Below are 20,864 nucleotides of genomic sequence, written 5' to 3'. Positions count from 1 at the left end.
TATGGTCTACTAAAGTCTGTAGCACACCTTTACAGGCCCTTCTGGCACTTAGAGTCTTCACTTAGAAGTCCAGTGTTCTTTTCATAGGTTTTTTTTCCTTGAAGATTTTAATATTCTTTGTTCTGTACATTTAGTGTTTTGATTATTATGTGCCAAGGGGACTTTCTTTTCTGGCTCAGTCCATCTGGTGTCCTGTATACTTCTTGTTCCTTGATCTACATTTTTCCTTTAGATTGGGGAAATTTTCTTTCTGTGATTTTGTTGAAAATATTTTCTGGACCTTTGACATGGGCTTATTCTCCTTCTTCTATTCCTATTATTCTTATACTTGTTCTTTTCATAGTGCTCCAGTTTTCTTGGATGTTTTGTGCTAGGAGTCTTTTAGATTTAATGTTTTCCTTGACTGAAATATCCATTTTGTCTATTGTATCTTCAATGCCTGAGAATCTCTCTTTCATCTCTTGCAGTCATTTTATGAGGCTTGCCTCTGAGGTTCTTGTATGAGTACCTACATTTTTAATTTCCAGATTTCTCTCAGTTTGGGGTTTCTTGATTAATTCTATTTCCACTTTCATATCTTGAACTGTTTTATTCATTTCCATCCACTCTTTGTTTGTGTTGTCACAGAATTTTTTAAGGGATTTATTAACTTACTCTTTAAGGGCCTCTATCATCTTCATAAAGGCTATTCTAAGGTCTTTTCTTTTGCCTCAGCTTTGTCGAAATACTCAAAAGCTACTGTTGTAGCTTTGCTAGGCTCTAGTAGAAATATATTATCCTGGCTGTTATTGATTATGGTTTTTATGCTGGCATCTAAGCATGTGGGATTGGGAAGATTATAATTTTAGGTGCTGATATCTGGTCTTGTCTTTGTTGGGTGGGTGCTTTGTTCCTTGGTTTCTGTTTTCTCTCTGGTTCTTAGGAGAGTGTAGTATATGTGTGTTGCCTGATAGAAAATTCTTCTGGAGATCTGACAAGCATGGCCAGTGGGGGTTCTAAATAAAATGTGTTTTACTTAGGTAGTGGTAAGTAACATTTAAGAATGGGGATGGGATAGGAAGGGGCTTAGGGGTCCATAGGAGGAAGGAGAGCAGGGTGGTCCCTAGGAATGGGGCAGAGAGTGAGAGGCCACAGTAGAAGGTCTGCTACAGAACTGAGGATGACTTGGGGATTGCACTTGGAGGAATGGAGGGAAGAGGTGAAGATTTTCAGTTACCCTACTTGCTTCCCTGGTCAGAGTGGCCTGTGGGATTCTGGGGAATTCTGATATAAAAATTCTGCTGGAGTTGAGGTCAGGGATAAAGCAGTGAGTGGGCACAGGAAGGTTAGTAGGGGAGCCCTGTGCGGTCCACTGGAGATGGGGGCAGAGGAGGAGAGGAGGCTGCAGCAGGTTCTCTGCTGCAGAGTTGGGCATGAGACTGGGGGATTGGATTCAGAGGAGCAAAGGGAGAGGTGAAGATGTGCAGTGAGCCTGCCTACTTCCCTGGTTGGAGTTGTCTGCTGGTTCCAGGGAACACCGAATGGAGTTGGGGTCTGGGATAAAGCACTGAGTAGGGGGAGGGAAGTTAGGAGTGGAATATCTGTGTGATCCCCTGGAGAGGGGGTCAGGAGTGGGGATGGTGGTCACAGCTGGTTTGGTCTGCTGCAGAGCTGTGGATGAGGCTGGGGGGTTTGGATTTGGAGGAGCTGAAGGAGAGGTGAAGATCTCCAGTTAGCTTACCTATTTCCCTGGTCAGTCTATATTCATTTATTTTTAATCCTTATAAAGTCATTTTGTTTTGCCAGCATGTCAACAAGCCTGGTTTGCTAAGTAGAATATATCATCTCAATTTGCAAAATTAGCAAGCATGAATATATGTCTATACATGGTATATTTATATAACTTATTGCAATTTATTTGAAGTGTTAGTTGATGAGTTCTTACTTTGTTTTTATATCAGTATTTTAAAATGTTTACACTGTCATTCCAGTTCTGCTGCTGGTGCACAGTGATGTTTCGACATGATTCCTTTCCTTGGTCATTCTATTTTATTTTGTCTGTTTAAAAATATGCTCTATGAAGATGAAGTAGTATATAGTGTCCATCATACTATCAAAAGTATGTAGTCTGTAAGCACAGGAAAAAGCCCCTGAGCACTAATAGAGGATCTGAAAAAGAGACAGAAGCAAGGGGAGACTGAGCATGTGGCCCAATCTGGGTCCTGGTAGTAAAAGCTATAGTAGTACCTAATATATATATATATGTACATACATATATATGTATGCATGTATAATAGGTACCTATCTCAGTTCTATTATTATGTAATTGTATTGTTAATTTAAGATAAATATTGAGCTGAAGAGTAGCAAATGCCTTTAAGCTTAACCTGAGTTACATCCCCAGAACCCACATGGTGGACGGTGAGAACCAAGTTCCACACGTTGCCCTGTGACTTTCACATATATTCTCCCTGACACACACACACACACACACACACACACACACGCACACGCACACGCACACACGCACACACACACACACACACACACCACTAAGTAAACGTAAAAATAAATGTTTAACTATGAGATATCATTTTAGATACATAAGGATGGCTGTTAATCATAACAAATAGTAATAAATATTTTGAGGGTGTAAGGAAATTGGAACTGTCACATATTACAATGGGGAATGTAAAATGGTACTGTCATTCTGGAAAATAGTTCTTCAGAGGGTTAAACATGAAGTTACCACATGACCTAATAACTCTTTTCCTAGGTTTATAGGCAAGGTGCAAAAAAAAAATACATCACACAAGGACCTATACATGAATATTCATAACAGTATGATTGTAACAGCTAAAAATGGGAAAAAACTCAAACATTCATCAACAGGTGGACTAGATAAGTAAAATGTGATATATCATATAATGGGATATTATTTGACAGTAAAAAAGATGGAATGCTGATACAGTCTACTTCATAGCTGATCCTTAAACATATTATGCTAGGTGAAAAAAGTCAGTTACAGAGAAAACCTATTGTATGATTCTATTTATATGAAATGCCCAGAACAGGCAAATGTATAAAAGGAAAATTAGATTAGTTTGTTGCCTCATGCAAAGAGTGGGGTAGAGAAATGGAATTGAGTGCTAATGGTTACTTGTGTTTTAGAAATAAATGAAAATGTTTTAAAACAGATTATGGTTATGTTTATATAGTTCTGTGAACATGCTAAAAATAATTTGTCCAATTTAAATAATGGATTACGTGAATTGTTTAACTACCATGACCTATATTGCTTGGGTGTTGACCTGTGTTGCTTGCGTCCTGGAACTCTGACTAGGGGCATCCACACATGTACAAAGCTGGGATCAAGTTGGGGGATCTGCTACTTCCAGTGGAAGGTACCTACTATCACCATTTTGTTGTTGGGGGGTTGGCTCTGTTTTTTGGGGGTGCACGACCCAGCTCCTAAGTAAATCGCACACGGAGGCTTATTCTTACTTACGAATGCCCAGCCTTAGCTTGGCTTAGTTTCTTGCCAGCTTCCTTAACTTAACTTATCCCATCTACCTTTTGCCTCTGGGCTTTTCCCGTTCTCTTACTTCTGTAAATCTTACTCTGTTGCTTGTTGTGTAGCTGGGTGGCTGGCCCCTGGAGTTCTCCCCCTTCTCTGGCTACTTCTAGATCTCTCATTCCAGGTTTCTCTCTATACATATTCTCTCTGCCTGCCAGCCCCACCCATCCTTTCTCCTGCTCTGCTATTGGCCAGTTCTTCATTAGACCATCAGGTGTTTTAGACAAGCACAGTAGCAAAGCTTCACAGAGTTTAACAAATGCAACATAGGCAAAACCTTAAAATATTCTACTACATCACCCTAATTCAGAACCTCAATATGTTTATTAGGCATGGGGAGACGGGTTAGCTAGCCTTGGTAGGAGGACTGCAGGTGAGCAGTTGTAGGCTGTAGACATACTGGAGGAGGAAGCAGCAGTTGCTAGTCTTTGAACACACTAGTCAGTTGTTTATAAATAGTCAAACACTGTTTGGTACTCCTCTTCAGCCCAGCCGCATGGAGAAATGACTTAACCGATTTCCCATGACTCAGAGACCTTGGAGTCCTTGACATGGCTATGCCCATCTCACTCAGAGTTTCCTCTGATTTTAACAAACAAGATAGGAACGCTTTGTATAGTCAGAATTAATATAGGAATATTTTGTTTGTTTTTTCACTTACTATTGTTTGAGTATTTTATGCTATTATTATTTTTCAGAATCCTCATACATGAGTATTGTAATTACATCCTTTCCACCCCATACTCTCTCTACTACAACCCCTCTCATGACCTCCTCAATCCCTCTCAACTTCATGACCACCTCTTCTTTAATTATTACTATGTGTTTAGGGATGCCTGCTTGGGATTGGATATCAATCTCTATCAATAGATATCAATATCTATCAGGGGGGCTTATTCCTGGAGAAGGCTGATTCTCCCTCTCTTAGTAGCCATTAATTCTCTATAGCTCTTCATTTAGGAGCTATATGAACATAACGCCTTCATCAGGCCTTATGAGATGCCTCCCATCAATATTGAAATGTCAGCTGGTATTGTCACTGTGTAGGTCTTGTTTATGGGACTATATTGTGAAGAATTCATGGTGTGACTCTGTCGTGTATAGAGGACACTATCTTGTAGCACATATCCTGGTCCTCTGGTGTAGTCAAAAGATTTCCTGTATCCCGGCCTGCCGGTGGTCGGGACAAATCTCTCCCACTCGCATTGCCCAAGTAAACACACAGAGGCTTATATTAATTATAACTGCATGGCCATGGCTCAAGCCTTTTGCTAGCTAGCTCTGGACTTTAAATTAGCCCATAACTATTAATCTATGTATCTCCACATGTTCCCTGCTTACCTGTGTCCCATTACATGTTGCTCCTTGGGCGGCTGGATGGTGTCTCTCTCCCTTTCTTCCTGTTTCTCTCTTTGAATTTCCTGCCTGCCTCTAAGTTGCCTTGCCATAGGCCAAATGGCTTTATTTATCAACCAATCAGAGCAACACATATTCGCAGCCTACAGAAAGACTTCCCCCATCACTCTGGCTCTTACAAGTCTTTGGCCCCCATCTTTGGCCATGCTCTCTGAGCCTTGGTCTAGTTGTATTTCTATGTATCTGCTGGAGACAGGCCCTTCACAGTCAGTTGTTCTCTACACTGTGACCAATTGTGTATTTCTGAAATGTTCATTTTGCTACTAAATGAAGCATCTTTGAGGGGTAAGGGCTATACTTATCTGTGGATAAGGATCTGTATTCGGAATGCAGTTGGGAATTATTCTGATTTAGGAAAGTAAGCAGTAAGCTTTCCTCTGGGGTCCATGACCTCTCCAGCTCCTTGTAGTTGACTACCTGGTGTACAGTGACAGGCGTGAATTCCCTCCAAGCACTGAGTGGGCAGTGAGTCCACTCAGATGGCTGTTCATCACCCTGAGATATAGATGCTGCTTGTGCACCATGGGATACATCTTGTCGTGCTGGCCATTGTTGTGGTTCATGGGCTTTACAGCCAGCTAAAGTTTTTGGTTTCTTTACACCCTTGGCATTTTTGGATGCTAAGAGCTAGGCCTCAAGGAGAAGGATTCCAGGTCAGTTTCAGTTTGGTTCCTCCAAGCCCTGTGTTTGAAGTGTGTGGTGTCTTCAAAAATCGGGTCTTACCTTCAAATTCTCCACACAAAGTAGGAGAGAATCCTTGCCAACTATACATCTAATAAATGATTGCTAACCAGAATACACAAAGAACTAAAAAAGCAGTCAAAAAAAAACAAATTACCCAATTAAAAATAGGCTATGGATCTGAACACAGAGTTCTCAAAAGAAGAGAGAAAATTTGCTAAGAAGCATCTTTAAAAGTGTTCAGTATTTTTAGCAATTAAGGAAATGCAAATTAAAAGTACTTTGAGATTTCATCTTACCCTGCTCAGCATGACTGAAATCAAGTAAACAGCTAATAACAGTGCTGGTGAGGATGTGGGAAAAGGGAAACTTCATTCACTATTGGTGAGAGTCCACTATGGAAATCAGTGTGGTAAAGTCTCAAGAAGTTAAAGGTGGATGTACCATCTTATCTAGCTATAACTCTTGGCGTGTGCCCAAAGGACTCAACATCCGACTTCACAGGTACCTTCTCAGCCATGTTCACTGCGGCTCTATTCACAATAAATACCTAGGAAACAGAAACAAACTAAGTAATCTACTTATGAATGGGTAATGAAAATGTAGCATGTATACTGAACTCCATTCAGCTGTTTAAAAAATGAAATCATGAAATTTTCAGGTAAATGGATAAAACTTTGTTTACCTTTTTTTGTGGCCAGAGGCCACATCACTTGTCATTTCTACTGCTTCACTACCTTGCACTGTGTCATTGTCTGGCTCAGAATAAATTTACTCAGCTATCCAAGGGCAAGGAAATAGACCGCATCAGCTCTTACATCAGTGGTTCTCAGCTTGTGGGTCACAACACTCGATGGCCCTTTCACAGGGGTTTCCTAGGACCACCATCAAACACAGATATTTACATTGCAATTCATAACAGTAGCAACATCACAGCTATGAAGTAGCAAGGAAAGTGGTTTTATGGTTGGGGTCACCACAACATGAAGAGCTGTATTAAAGGATAAGGAAGGTTGAGAACCACCGACTTAGATCTTTTAGACATAGATAGATATAGATATATGTTTCTGTGAGCCACTAACTGTAGAGGACAGAACCGTTTCTCTTAACTAGTGGTAAAGAAAGACATTAGAACAGTTAAATTCAACCGAGTGTAATAGAACAATGAATGATCCATGAATTGGGAAGTCTTCAGAGCCGGAGGAGCTTCAGAAGGCTGTCAGTGGTGTGGGCAGGCAGCATTTCTGGGCAGTAAATGGTACTGAGCCTTACCAGCTGGCAACCGTGAGTTACTGAAACAGGGCTACTGGGATTTGCTGAGGATCAGCTGTGCTACAAACACATCCTTTTAAGTTCTCAGTTTAGATGCTAAGATTGCAGCTCATCAGATAGGACTCAATAAAGAGGCACCCACAGGCCACATTCACTTAACACTGGGTGACTAGCTTGACAAACAGGGTATTCCATCCTGGATGTTTCATTTGGGTTCAAATCCTAAACACCACAATTGGTGAGCTTTGAAATCATGTTCAAATTACTTTGATTTTCAGTTTCTTCACACACACACACACACACACACACACACACACACACACACACACACTAATAATACCTACAGCATAAGGTATTATGGTCATTTCATGTAGGAAACTTTCAGCACTAATAATATTTTGAATACTTACATAATTCTTGTTTGTATTGATTATTCCAATGAATGATTTCTAATTGAGTGCTTCCCTCTAGAGGAGTCAGAGCATCTGTTATTAACTGTTGACTGCGCATGCTCACGAGCACTGTTGTTGTGTACTGTTTCCTAACAGGTACAACATAAGAGAAATGATGCAATTCTTAAGCGTTTGCATTGCCAGGTGAACAAGATTCAGTTAAACAGGAGAAAATGGCAATGGAACATCCAACAACTGGAAAAAACTGCAGCTGAGTTAAAAAAGCGCCTCGGAGTGGAAGAAGCCCAGGAAATACAGAACAGACCAATAGCATCGTGGGAAAGAATATTGTGAAGACCCTTTGGGCTCCTGAGAGCCAGCACCCGGTGGCAGAGGCCTGTCTCAATGACCGATATTTTCTTTTTCTTTTTCCTCCTCCTCTTCCTTCTCTTTGTTCCAGCCGAGTATCTAATGGTTAACGTGCCTCCTATCTATAGTGCATGGTAGACAGTAGCAGTGCTTACAGGAAGCGAGCAGAAGAGTGTGTGCATTCAGATGTTCCTTACCCTCCTGACGCCTCCATATAGTAATGTTGAAAGTAAAAATTTAGAAGAAACAGTTGGGTTTCCAAGGACTTCAATTGCTGAAGTATTTAAAAAATAGTTGTCTGTTTCAAACTTTTTATTAGATTTTTTTACAATTGTCTTTGCAATAGACCATAAATATTAATATTCATGATAATATCATTATATGTTTAATGCATCAACTATTTTATTGTTTCCTCTTTTCTCCAGGAGGTAGCAATCATTTTCCTTTGTTTTTAAATAATATATTTTGGAGTGTTACAATACATAAAATTTGTGTTTACTCTTCAGTCTATAAATTCTTTATTCCTATATTGTGACTAAAATAAAATTATAGCATCATATAAAGCAGACATACAATAAAACTCTTCAAAGAGATATTTTTCCACATTGAAAGGCAAATTTTTTTGTCAATGGCAATAAATTGAATGTAAAAACACCTCTGAAGATAAAATTGCTCTCTTTAATGCTCTATTGATCACAACTACAGAGAAGCAAAAATAAATATTAATTACTAAAGACACAGTTTTAAAATATTCACTTGTGGGATTAAATAATTTCAAAGAAGCAACATTGAAAAGATATTTTGAATTCATTTCTCACCTTTCTATGTGCCTAATGTTCAGTAAATGTGTAGCTAATAGAAAACCTACATTAGTAATCTCATTATGCCTGGTGTTAAGAGTCTTAGCACAGTTCAGAATGGTTTACTACAGTTAACACTTCACATGGCTGGGCCTGTAACATAATCAGCTTTGCTCCAAGACTCAGAAGTGCTACTACAGATAGAAAGGGTTAAAATTATAGACTGTGCTCAGCTTGAGACAAGGTTGAACTAGATGCTGCATGTCTAGATGTGTGTTAGCACAATATGCACGTTCAAAGCTCTGGTTTCCTATCTCCCTTTAAGTTTATAATTGTGATCACTGACAGCTTGAGTTATTGTGAAAGGACAGATACAGGCAGAAGGTGCTGCTAAGGAACCCCGAGTCAAGACAGTCCAAGGCTGCAGAGTATGCTTTATTGAGGATTATTGGAGGTTCTTTTCCTATTGTCCTGATAAAATAACCTGACAAAAGTAACTTACAGGAGAAAAGGCTAATTTTATTTTATAGTTCCAGGTTAAAGTTCATCTTGGCAATGAAGTCAGGGTATCAGGAGCTTAGTGCAGCTGACTGCATTACTTCCACAATCAGAAGAACAATGAATATATGCATTGGAGTGTTCTGTTTACAGGACGCCCAGCCCAGGGAATGAGCTCACCCACCGTAGGAAGGTCTTCCCACCTTTAGTCAAGATAATCACCCAGCCATGCTCAGATATCCATCTTTCAGATGATTCTAACTTGTTAATCAGGCAGTTAACCCTAACCATCACAAGGAATTAGACCAGAAGCATAGTCAAAAGTGGCTACACGCCCAGTGAATCCCCATGACTTAGGTCACAGGGGAGAGCATGTAACAGATTGGCTTGCTTCCAAGCCACAGTGCACCTGGTTTTATCTCAAGCTGGCGTCAACATCAGCATATTCTTGCTGCTGAACGTACCATATCTAGTCTTATAGCTGCACATAGCACCCTTAGGTTTTTCTTTATTTATATATGCTTGGAAACTATGCAAAGGAGTAAGGAGTCCACCCAGGGCTTCTTGAGACAACCATAATGATTATAATTCAAGACCTGAACTGAAGTCTAGTCAAACTAGAGTCCTCCAGTTATACACTTGAAGCTTCTTTTTTAAATGAAGATACGAAGCAAATAAAACTACTTGAGATGAGGAGTCATATTTGAGAAAACAATGATCAGCATATTTTTATAATGATGCATGCACTTAGTTTCAATTTTATGAGAGTTATGTGAAAGATATATTGTTCTTTTTAATCATTAAAGTAATTTCAGATAATGGAAACTTTCACAGTAATCAAGAAGAAATAGTTACTGGATATGGTAGCTCAGGCCTGTGGTCCCAGCGCTAAGAGAGACTTGAGGCAGTGGAGGTACAGGAGGAGTTTTCAGGCCATTCTGAGCTTCAGTGTGGGACCTGATTTCAAATGAACAAACAAACTAACTAAAGAACTAACTCTGCTGGATGAATTTTTTGTTTTGTTTTATTTTGTCAACTGGACACAAGCTAAGATCATCTGGGAAGAGGAAAATTCAATTGAGAAAATGCCTCCCTCAGATTGCCCTGTAGGCAAACCTGTGCATCATTCTCTTGATTAATAATTGGTGTAGGAGAGTTGAGCCCACGGTGGGCAGTTCCGCCTCTGGGTAGCTAGTCATGAGAGGTATAAGAAGGCAGGCTAAGCAAGCCATGGAGAGCAAGCCAGTAAGCAGTGTTCCTCCATGGCTTTTGCTTCACTTCCTGTCTCCAGGTCTCCACCTTGAGTTTCTGCCCTAGCTTCCCTGCATGATGTAAGATGAAATCAACCCTTTTTCCCAAGTTGCGTTTGGTTATGCTGTTTATTACAGGAATAGGAAGTGAGCTAGAACACCAACCAAACTCAAATATCCCTAAAATTTGAAATATAAGAAAACTGATATTTCAACACATTAATAAAGTGTAAAGTTAGAGAACTGTGTTATTTTTATTTCTACATAACACATATAGAACTACTGTTCTGTATTAGGCTATTCTCTGTTACTATAACAAAATGCCTGATCTGGGTACTTCTAAAGAAAGGAAATTCATTCACTAGTCACAATATTGGTAGCTGAAAGTCCAAACAGCACAGCTTCTGCCCTGGCTGTGGATTCCTTACAGTATCTCCTCATGGTGGGTTGCATCATGGTGGGGACACAAACAGAATGACAGATTACACTGTCAAATATCAAGTCAAGGAGCTGCTGAGGATTAGAGTCCTAGGAGAACTGTACTGATCTCTTCTGAGGGCATATCACTGAAGAGGCAAGGCCTACCACTAGGCCTCATCTCTTAAAGCCTACACCACCTCAACATCACCACAGTGAGGGCCATGCTCAACACATGAGCTCTTGGGGAACATATTCAAGTCCTAGCCAATCTGTGACAATGTCTTTCTCACGAAGACTTCGGTTTCAAACTCTTTTGGGTAAACCCATAGTTATTTTCTTCTCTTTAGAAGTGCTCCAAGTTCCTGGGGAGGACCTATGTTGTTTTGTCAGCAGGGGTGGGGCTCCTAGGTCAGTGCCATTGTCTGACCTCTTTGACCTCTGCAGAAATGTCATCTACTCCAACTGGTCTCAAACACCATCTTCTGGCTGTGCTGTACCTGCAGTTGCTTACTGTAGTCATGGTCAAGGTAAATGTTCTGTTTTTGACCATGGCTCTTTTAGTCACTTGACTAGTTGTGTGATTTTCCAAAACACTACATATATGTCCAATCACAAAGCCTTTCCTCATCTATTCAATTCTGGCGTTGGATGTGCTTGCCAACTTTTAACTGACTGTAAATTGTTATTCTGTCCACGTACTCTTCTCCTCTGATTTCTGCTATAAACTGGCGGTTCTGTAGTTCTCTTTGCTTTGAGTGACTCCGCAGATTTTCTCTCTCTCCAAAGCTACAATCTTCTACAGCTATGATTTATAGATATTTCTACTGTGGACTTTAAAAATCCTAATATGAAGCTCAAAAATAGTATGGGAGCTCTTGGTTCTCAGCAGCATGTGCCCTGAGCCTGCTAGGTGATACCACCTAAATTATCAGAACCAGGTAATAAATGCAAAGAAACAGTGGGAAGAAAAAACCTGCAACCACTACCTCACAAATGAACTTACAATATATACACTGCATGGGTGAATTAGAGCTAACCAATGTGAAGAGACTGGAATTTTCCAGAAAGCCCTATTTTAATAATAATGGAGGTTCCAGATTGCATGTATTAAAGCCAGGCATGACAGTGTTAAGATGCTTTCATGGCCAATATAAATAACTTGTACATACTATCTTAAGACCAGATCTCGTCCAGGCTATTGGCTAGTGGTGCTATTTTCCTAAACACTGTGTATATGAAACAGCAATGTGCTGAGTGAACATATGCCTGATTTGGCAAATGGCATACATTATCTCTTCTAGTTCTCAGAATGAGGTTTAAGGTAGATTTTATTATCTCTGATTTGTAGGTGGGCAAATGCAGGCTTAGACAAGACTTATCCAAGATATCATTGCACAACTCAGCAGGGGCAGAGTTGAAGATCAAAGTCCTAGTGTATCTGCCTGGCAGCACAAGGAAATGATTCGAAAAGTAAATTCAACTTAACTACAATCAGCAATAATATTTTTGTCTATATCATTGTGATAGACTATAGGCATAAAATAAATTTGACCAAAGAAAGAAAATTGATAGTTAAAACTGAGCAGCACTGAAAAGCACAAGTAACATTCCATGAGGGTCAGCACCTGAAAACCATTTTGGTTAAGGAAAATAGAATTTGCTTTGTAGACATTGTCTTGATGTAGATGTAACCATCTTATTAAATAAGAAACACAGAGGCAAATGCAGAGTTAAAAGCCCAAGAGGTCAGAGCAGTAGCTAAGAGCTGAGACTTAAAACCCTTTCTTACCCTTCCTGCCACTGCCATCCTTCCCCTCAGCAAGAGATCTACTTCCTGTGTGTCTGTCTTTTTATTGACTTTCTGTTCTGCCTTCTCATTGGTTGTAAACCCAACCACATGACCTCCTCATCACTGCCTGTCTGTACAGGCCTCCAGGTCATCTATGGTTGGTATTGAGATTAAAGGCATGTGTCTCCATGCTGGCTGTATCCTTGATCACACAGAGATCTGCCTGTCATGTGATCTGGATTAAAGGTGTGCGCCACCACCACCCGGCTTCTGCTATGGCTTGCTATTAGCTCTGACCCCCAGGCAACTTTATTTATTAACATACAAATAAAATCACATTTCAGTACAAATAAAATATCACCATATCTTGAAACCTTTTAAAGTTCACACAGGAGATGCCCCTGAGACCTTCATCACCTTAAACCAAACACAGAATTCACTGTCCACCTATAGAAGTTGCAGAAGGCTCAGGCTAGTACAGTTTGGGACTAGCAGACTGGTAGTCTGTGATTCAGGAGCGTGTGTAAATTTGATTAGCTGCTTGCTCATTTTTCAGTTGCTCATTCAGTATTGTAAATATTTTATTTTTCATTAACCAAGCTAATGATTAGCAAAGCTAATGATCAGAAACTAAATGTTACGTGCCTGTCACAAATAACCCATGTTATTTGAATATATAATGTGTTTCTGGCAGCACCATTTTTGTCCTTTGCTGATGAATTGGGCAATGTCAAATAAAATCAGGTTTCCTATTTCGCATTAGCTACAGTACAACACTTTCTCTTTAGTGCTCCTGAACTACAAGCAACACCAAGAAAAATAAAGGTTGGAGCAAATACTCATAGCAGACTAGATCCATCCGATACATGGCTAAGAACGAGGTGCTGCACCTTGTTTTCTGTTTTCCGTAATGTTACCTTTAGGTGGTAGCTCTGAGCTCTAGCTCGTTAGAAAAGAAAAGTAGCATATGATTTGATAATGACAGGGTTGCTGTTTTACATAATCCAGGAAAGACAAGACACCAAGTCATGAGACTTCAACCTTTTAATTATTGAGATATTCAAAAGCAAACCGAGTTTGTGTGATAAATGCCTTTTAAAAGGTTTCTTACTTGGACCCTCTGACATAAAAATCATGTCAAAATTTGAATAGAACACTTAAATTACAGAAATTTGCCAGCATTACTCATTCACAGAGCTCAAGGGAGTTTAGAGGCGGTGGTAACACACTGTCAATTTGAGATAAATGTCCAAGTCCATTTTCCAAAGTAAATAAAATGTATCCTCTACTTCATCTGCTATTATTTCTTTTTCTCTCAGAATTACTTAACATAGAATTGACATATACAGTCCTTGAAGAGGAGCTTCCCCAAGGTGTTTTCATTGTGGTTGCTCCTTGAATCTATGGTCCTTTGTATATTTTATACAGAAAACATAGCAGCCTACAACTGGTAAGGTTGCTTTGTCTTCTACAACCCAGATTTAAGTAGCTCACGCATAGATGTAGCCATATGTCATCACATCCACTTGGCTGAACATATTTCCTCTTCATGTTATCATGGAACAGCCATTTTTTCCTTTTTTTTTAAATTAAATTTATTTATTTTACATCCTGAACTCGAACTCAGTTTCCCTCTCTCTCCTCCCATTCCTTTCCCCCAATTGACTCCTCCTCTGTTTCTGTTGAGAAAGGGATGCCTCCCATGGGTTGCCAAGTCCAGCCCAACCTTCAGACAGTCCTTGGTATAAGAGAGTGTGGACTGAGAAATAAGAGGTATGAGAAATAACGACGTAGACGTAAAAGGAAAAGACAGAGACACAGAATAGCTTTGGGAGGGCCCTGGGTCAATACCACAGTTGCCTGAGTTTATTCCTCATGGGCACTCTATACACCAGCAAGGGGAGAGGCAAAAGACCTCCCCTTCTCAAGGACATCATGGTTCAAGTACAGACAAGTGTAAACACTTCCTTAATTCTCAAAACATCTAGTAGCCGCGCCCTATAGCAAAGCATCCTGTAAGTAGGCCTTGAAGTATAAGACACCTGGTAACCACGTCTTAGGCTAAAACATCCTATTATACAGCCTTATGGGGTAAAACAATCTTGGACTCTCTGACCTTGAGTCAAGATGGAATAAGGCCACACTATGGAGTCTCTGTGGGACCCCACAATGGGTATCAACAAAGCATGACATATTAAGTTGCAATATGACTAAGCTCCTCCCCTTGTATTAAGGCTGGACAAGACAACACAGTATAAGGAATAGGTTCCCAAGAGCCAGCCAAAGCATTAGAGATATTCTCTGCTTCCACATTAGGAGTCTCACAAGTAGACCAAGCTATACAACTGTCACATATATGTAGAGTGCCTAGGTCATTCCCATGCAGGCTCCCTGGTTGTCTGTTCAGTCTCTGTGAACTCTTATGAGCCCGTGTTAGTTGATTCTGTGAGTTTTCTTGTGGTGTCCTTGACCCCTCTGGCTTGTACAATCCTTCTTCCCTCTCTTCAGCAAGATACCTGGAACTCAGCCCAGTGCTTGGATCTCTGCATCTGTTTCCATCAGTTACTGAATGAAGGCTCTCTGATGACATTTGGGTAGTCATCAATCTGAGTGTAGCAGAATATTGATAGGTATTATTACCATGACATTTTTCCTTCCTTCCTTCCTTCCTTCCTTCCTTCCTTCCTTCCTTCCTTCCTTCCTTCCTTCCTTCCCTTTTTTTTTTTTTTTTTTTTTTTTTTTTTTTCCTTCCTTCCTCCCTCCTCCCTTCCTTCCTTCCTCCCTCCCTTCCTCCCTCCCTCCCTCCCTCCCTCCCTCCTTCCTTCTCTCCCTTCCCTCCCTCCCTCTTTTCCTTCCTTCTTTACTTGCTTTCTTTCCCTCCAATCCTGTTTGGTTCTGTCCTAGGTCTCTGGGCCTTCCAGGCTCTGGGTCGTGACACTCCAGGCAGTGTCAGGGGTGGGCTCCCTCGTGGCATGGGTTTCAGGCTGAACCAGTCATTGGTTGGCCATTCCCATAATCTCTGTGCTACCCTTCCCCCAGCACATCCCATAGTCAGGACAGACTATAGGTTGAAGGTTATGTGGCTGGGTTGATGTCCCAATCCCTCCACTGGAAGTCTTGCCTGGTCACAGGAGATGTCCAGTTCAGGCTATGTATCCACTATGGCTAGGATTCTTAGCTGGGGTTATCCTTGTAGATTCTTGGGAGTTTCTCTTGTACCAGGTTTCTACTTAACCCTGAAATGCCTCCCCACTTTATTGTCGTCTCTTTCAGTCCTCTCCTCTCCACCCACCCCCAACCTGATCCCTTATGTTCTCATCCCCACCTGCTCCCAGTCTACATATGAGATATCTTCTATTTCCCCTTTCCAGGGGGATCCATCCATGTGTCCTACCTTGAGCCCTCCTTGTTACCTAGCTCTCTGAGTCTGTGGATTGTAGCATGGTTATCCTTTACTGTACAGCTGATATCCACTTATAAGTGAGTACATACCATATTTGTCTTCCTGAGTCTAGGTTACCTCACTCAGGATGATTTTTCTAGTTCCATCCATTTGCCTTCAAATTCACAATGTTGTTGTTTTTAACAGCTGAGTAATACTCCATTGTGTAAATGTACCACATTTTCTTTATCCATTTTCTTTATCTCAGACGTTGAGGGACATCTAGGTTATTTCCAGGTTCTGGCTATTATGAATAACACTGCATTGAACATAGTTGAGCAAGTGTCCTTGTGGTATGATTGAGCATCCTTGGGGTATACACCCAAGATTGATATAGCTGGGTCTAAAGGTAGATTGGGTCCCAATTTTCTGAGAAACCACCATATTGATTTCCAAAGTGGCTGGTACCACCATTCTTAAGGGTCTTTCTTAAGGGAAGTCTTCTCTGAGGATACTTCCATCCCTTGTGTGTGTGTGTGTGTGTGTGTGTGTGTGTGTGTGTGTGTGTGTGTTTACTTTGCCAGACCATTAGATCACATTCATTTTAGTTGTGGATCACACACTCCATCCTCAGAGTCATCCTTTTCCCAGCCTTTCATTAGATTATTTTTTCTAGTCTCAATATAATCTACCTATGCAGTCTCTTAATGATTAGTTTAATTCCTTCATGTCTATTTGTTTATTTGTATCTAAAACACCACTTTCTTACTCAGACCTTTCCTGTTTCTGCCCCCAACAGCCATAGTTTGCCCAGTCTTCAGGTTAAGTTCTCATTTTGGTACTCTGAAGCTTAAGTAGGATTTAGATTGCAAATACTGTCTTCATTTAGAGCTGGCCCAGGCAAGGAAAGGAATCTTGACTTGAAATGCTTCACAGAGAAAAATAGTACAATGATTCTCAATTGTGGATTACAACCCCGACAGGGGTCGCATATCAGATATCCTGCATATCAGATATTTACATTATGATTCATAACAGTAGCAAAATTATAGTTATGAAATAGCAATGGAAATAATTTTATGGTTGTGAGTCAGCACAACACAAGGAATTGTATTGAAGGGCCGCAGAGTTAGGAAGGTTGAGAACCACTGGCTGACTTTGTCTAAAACACTGTAATAGGTTCAGAGTTCTTCCCAGATCTCAGCAGCTCTGCTGTAATCCCTCCTGAGCAGCCCTTTTGGAATCCAAGCATGCTTTTGACTCCTGTGTTCTTACTGAGATTTTCTTAGGGAGGGCTGTACCCTCAGAAGGACTTGACTGTGGCTTTGCATCTGTCTTCTTTACTGGTCTTACTTCCCTCACTGATTTCTCCTGGGAAGACCTCAGGAACGAATCACTTACTTAAGCATCTTTACCTCAGGGTTGACTGTGGGGAATCCCAAACTAAGTTGCTTTGCAAAGATAATCCCACACTGAAATCTCTACTTTTCAAGCAATGAATTCTTCTCCTTCTGTGTCTTCCTCACCCCAGGTCAGCTTCACTCACAGCATGGAAAGAAAAAAAAGAAAAGATGAAGAAACAAGAAAACACTAAGAACCCTGGAAATCTAATCACTGTCCCTCCGTCATTTGTTGTGATTTTAATATGATTTATTTATTTTAAGTAAAAAGGCAAGCCAATGGGCATTAGCATTATTACATATAATTAGTACATCAGTAACAGTACACCATTAGCTTTCAAAGTAATAAATCACTATTTTGTATCATTAATCTTTTTGATATTATTGTTCTAAAAAAGTGCCATGTTGATACCAACAATAAATTAAATAGATAAATTCTGACTCTAAAACTTTAAGATAAAGGTTAGTGTATTTTTCAGCTGTGGCAAGGTCACATGACTACAGATAGATTTATTAGAAAACTCATATAAGCAGACAAAAAGGTGGTATTTGGGGAAACTATGTTAACTGCTTTCATTCCATCTAGAAGACAATGTAAAATGTGTACACTTAAGACACCATGTCCTCATGTTCACATCCTAGTTTTCGCAAACCACTCACTTCCTGTGTTTTCTAGCATTTAAAGTTAACAGTCATCACTCAGAATACTTATTATTATTAATAATAATACTTACTATTATTCCATCCATAGCTCAAGAGCACTAGAGTAACAATCTGGTGCCTACCATAAACATGAACTCAGCAAGATACAAGGACATGTGGATCTATAGGGCAGACCTTTGTAAAGTACAAAAGCCGAGGGCAACCAAAATCACAGTAGCAGACAATTCACAGTGCCTTTAAGAATATTTATTGCCAACAATACCAGAACACATTGCTGTTTTTACTATGTCAAAACTTAAAGTTAGTAAGAATTTATCAAAAACAATTTTGAGTTGTAGGAATGATTTTTTCATCATTATATCATCAGTATAACATTTCTCCTCCTAAACCACAAAACATTCAAAATATTAATATTGCTAGTTTTCAAAACCTATGGCATACATTTATATATATTAAATTATAATATATGCTATATATTATATATTAACTACATATTTATGTAATAGATAGTATATATTACATATATACTATGTTTAAAATGTTTAAACTGTTTATGTCTAAATTATGTTATTAATATAGATCACATAAAATATGTTATAATTTTAAACTATTAAAAACATCACTAACTTTGACAGTAGTCAAAATCTATGGCATATATATGTGTAGTTTAAGATTATGTATAATTATAAGCCGGGCGGTGGTGGTGCACGCCTTTAATCCCAACACTCGGGAGGCAGAGGCAGGCGGATCTCTGTGAGTTCCAGGCCAGCCTGGTCTCCAAAGCGAGTTCCAGGAAAGGCACAAAGCTACACAGAGAAACCCTGTCTGGAAAAACCAAAAAAAAAAAAAAAAAAGATTATGTATAATTATATATTATATAATATATATTATAATTTTAAACCATTTACTTCCCTAACATTAGTTCTCAAAACGTATGACATATATATGTAGGTTAAAAATAGATAATATATAATATATATGTAATAACTTATATATAATTGTAAACTATTAACAATGTTACACAAAATTGGGGAGCAGATAGAGGAATACCTCTTGAATATTAATATTTATTATTCATCTAAAATGGAAAGTTGACTATGGTGAAGGACTCTACACAGCTTTCTCATTACTTCCTCAAGTTAAGCCTTCTCTATGTTAGGAAACTAAAAATAGATAGGGTACATCTCACACACACACACACACACAAATACAGAGGGAGAGAGAGAGAGAGAGAGAGAGAGAGAGAGAGAGAGAGAGAGAGAGAGAGAGAGAAATGTAACACATTGCATAACAGAAGCCAAGCCTTTTTTTTTTTTAACACAGAATAAGGAGTAATTAATTAATTACAACAAAGGAGAGGTGATTATAACGAGAGGTGACTTTTAAAGCTTGCTTCAAGGGAAGTGTTTGCTCTCATAGATATTTCTACTCTTTAAAATCTGAATGTTCCAGTTTCTTCTCCTCTGCTTCTAAACTAGCTGCAGATATCAAACATACAATAGGTATTTTGCGGTATTCTGGAAGAATGAATGAGCGTGATAACCAGTCAATCATTCAACTCATCTTGTTACCCAAATCTCCCAGCATTCCTTTCTGATCTCTCCTCACTCAAATCTCACTGTTGATACCAGAACAGTTTTTGAATAAAGATTTACATGTGATGCTTCTTCTATAAAGAAAGCAAAAAAAGAAGAAAAGAACTTAGTATGGGCACAAAATCCATTTTATAAGCAAATAGTAAACACTTAAAAATCTGTCAGCAGCCTGCCTTTCCTTCCTCACTTTATCCTGCTCTACCTAACAAATAAACCCTATAATTCAGCCAAAACAAAATTCTAACTCTTGCATAAGCATATTTTCACATATTATTCTCTGCCTGAAATTACTCTCTCCTATACCCAGGAGTCAACACCAACTCAGCCTTTAGGATCAAGTTCAATGACTACATCTCTATAAAGCTGAATTACCATTTAGCAAGGCTCAATTGTTCTACAATGCCACAGTTTAGAATTACTTAGAAATCTATATCATGATTTCTGGGATAGAAATGACTGGATTATAGCTTAGAGAATTGATGCAGCACTTCTTGTTTGGAGTGGGTTGAAATAATTTAAACCCTAAAATATTGAGCTTCATTAAAGATATTCTGGAGTTTGCAATGTAATGCTAAATAAAAGGCATCATTCAAGTCTGTGGCTCTATAACTTAATACAGTACATTGACCTAACATAAATGAGTCACTGGGTTCCACCTCCAGGAAAACACACACACACACACACACACACACACATCACACAATACACATATATATGCACACACACATACATATATCACACACACACATCACACCACACACATATACACACCATACCACACACACATACATGTACACATACACACACATCACACACACCACAACACACACACCACACATAAACACACACATACATACACACACCCCCACATACACACACACACACACACATCACACAATACACATATATATGCACACACACATACATATATCACACACACACACACACCACACCACACACATACACACACCATACCACACACACATACATGTACACATACACACACATCACACACACCACAACACACACAACACACATAAACACACACATACATACACACACCCCACATACACACACACACATCACACAATACACATATATATGCACACACACACACCACACCACACACACATACATGTACACATACACACACATCACACACACCACAACACACACACCACACATAAACACACACATACATACACACACACCACACACACACACACACACACACACACACACACACACCACAACACAAAGCTTTAAAGAAATGTGAAAACTAGCCTCATCTACTTCCAAATTCTACTTTTATATTTTTAGATCAAATCTTCTGAACATTTGCCAGTATAAAATGTCTTCTAAGAATGCCTCTTAGGAAAAT

The 20,864-nt window shown here is 39.4% G+C and overlaps 1 protein-coding gene across 4 annotated transcripts in view; it reads left to right on the top strand.

Moving 5' to 3' along the window:
* Positions 1-10,472, top strand: part of Ccdc122 (coiled-coil domain containing 122) — a 53,524-nt gene extending 43,052 nt beyond the window's left edge. For all 4 annotated transcript variants that reach the window (XM_037208375.1, XM_028878474.2, XM_028878491.2 and 1 more), the window contains one exon: positions 7,474-10,472. In XM_037208375.1, the coding sequence (XP_037064270.1) occupies positions 7,474-7,671 (198 nt within the window). In that variant the 3' untranslated portion in view covers positions 7,672-10,472. The remainder of the gene's footprint in view (positions 1-7,473) is intronic.
* The last annotated feature ends 10,392 nt before the right edge of the window (positions 10,473-20,864 follow it).

Source organism: Peromyscus leucopus, chromosome 9 (genome assembly GCF_004664715.2).
Source record: "Peromyscus leucopus breed LL Stock chromosome 9, UCI_PerLeu_2.1, whole genome shotgun sequence".
NCBI lineage: Eukaryota > Metazoa > Chordata > Mammalia > Rodentia > Cricetidae > Peromyscus > Peromyscus leucopus.
The sequence above is the reverse complement of the archived record's forward strand: the minus strand, read 5'-3'. Positions and strand labels throughout refer to the sequence as shown.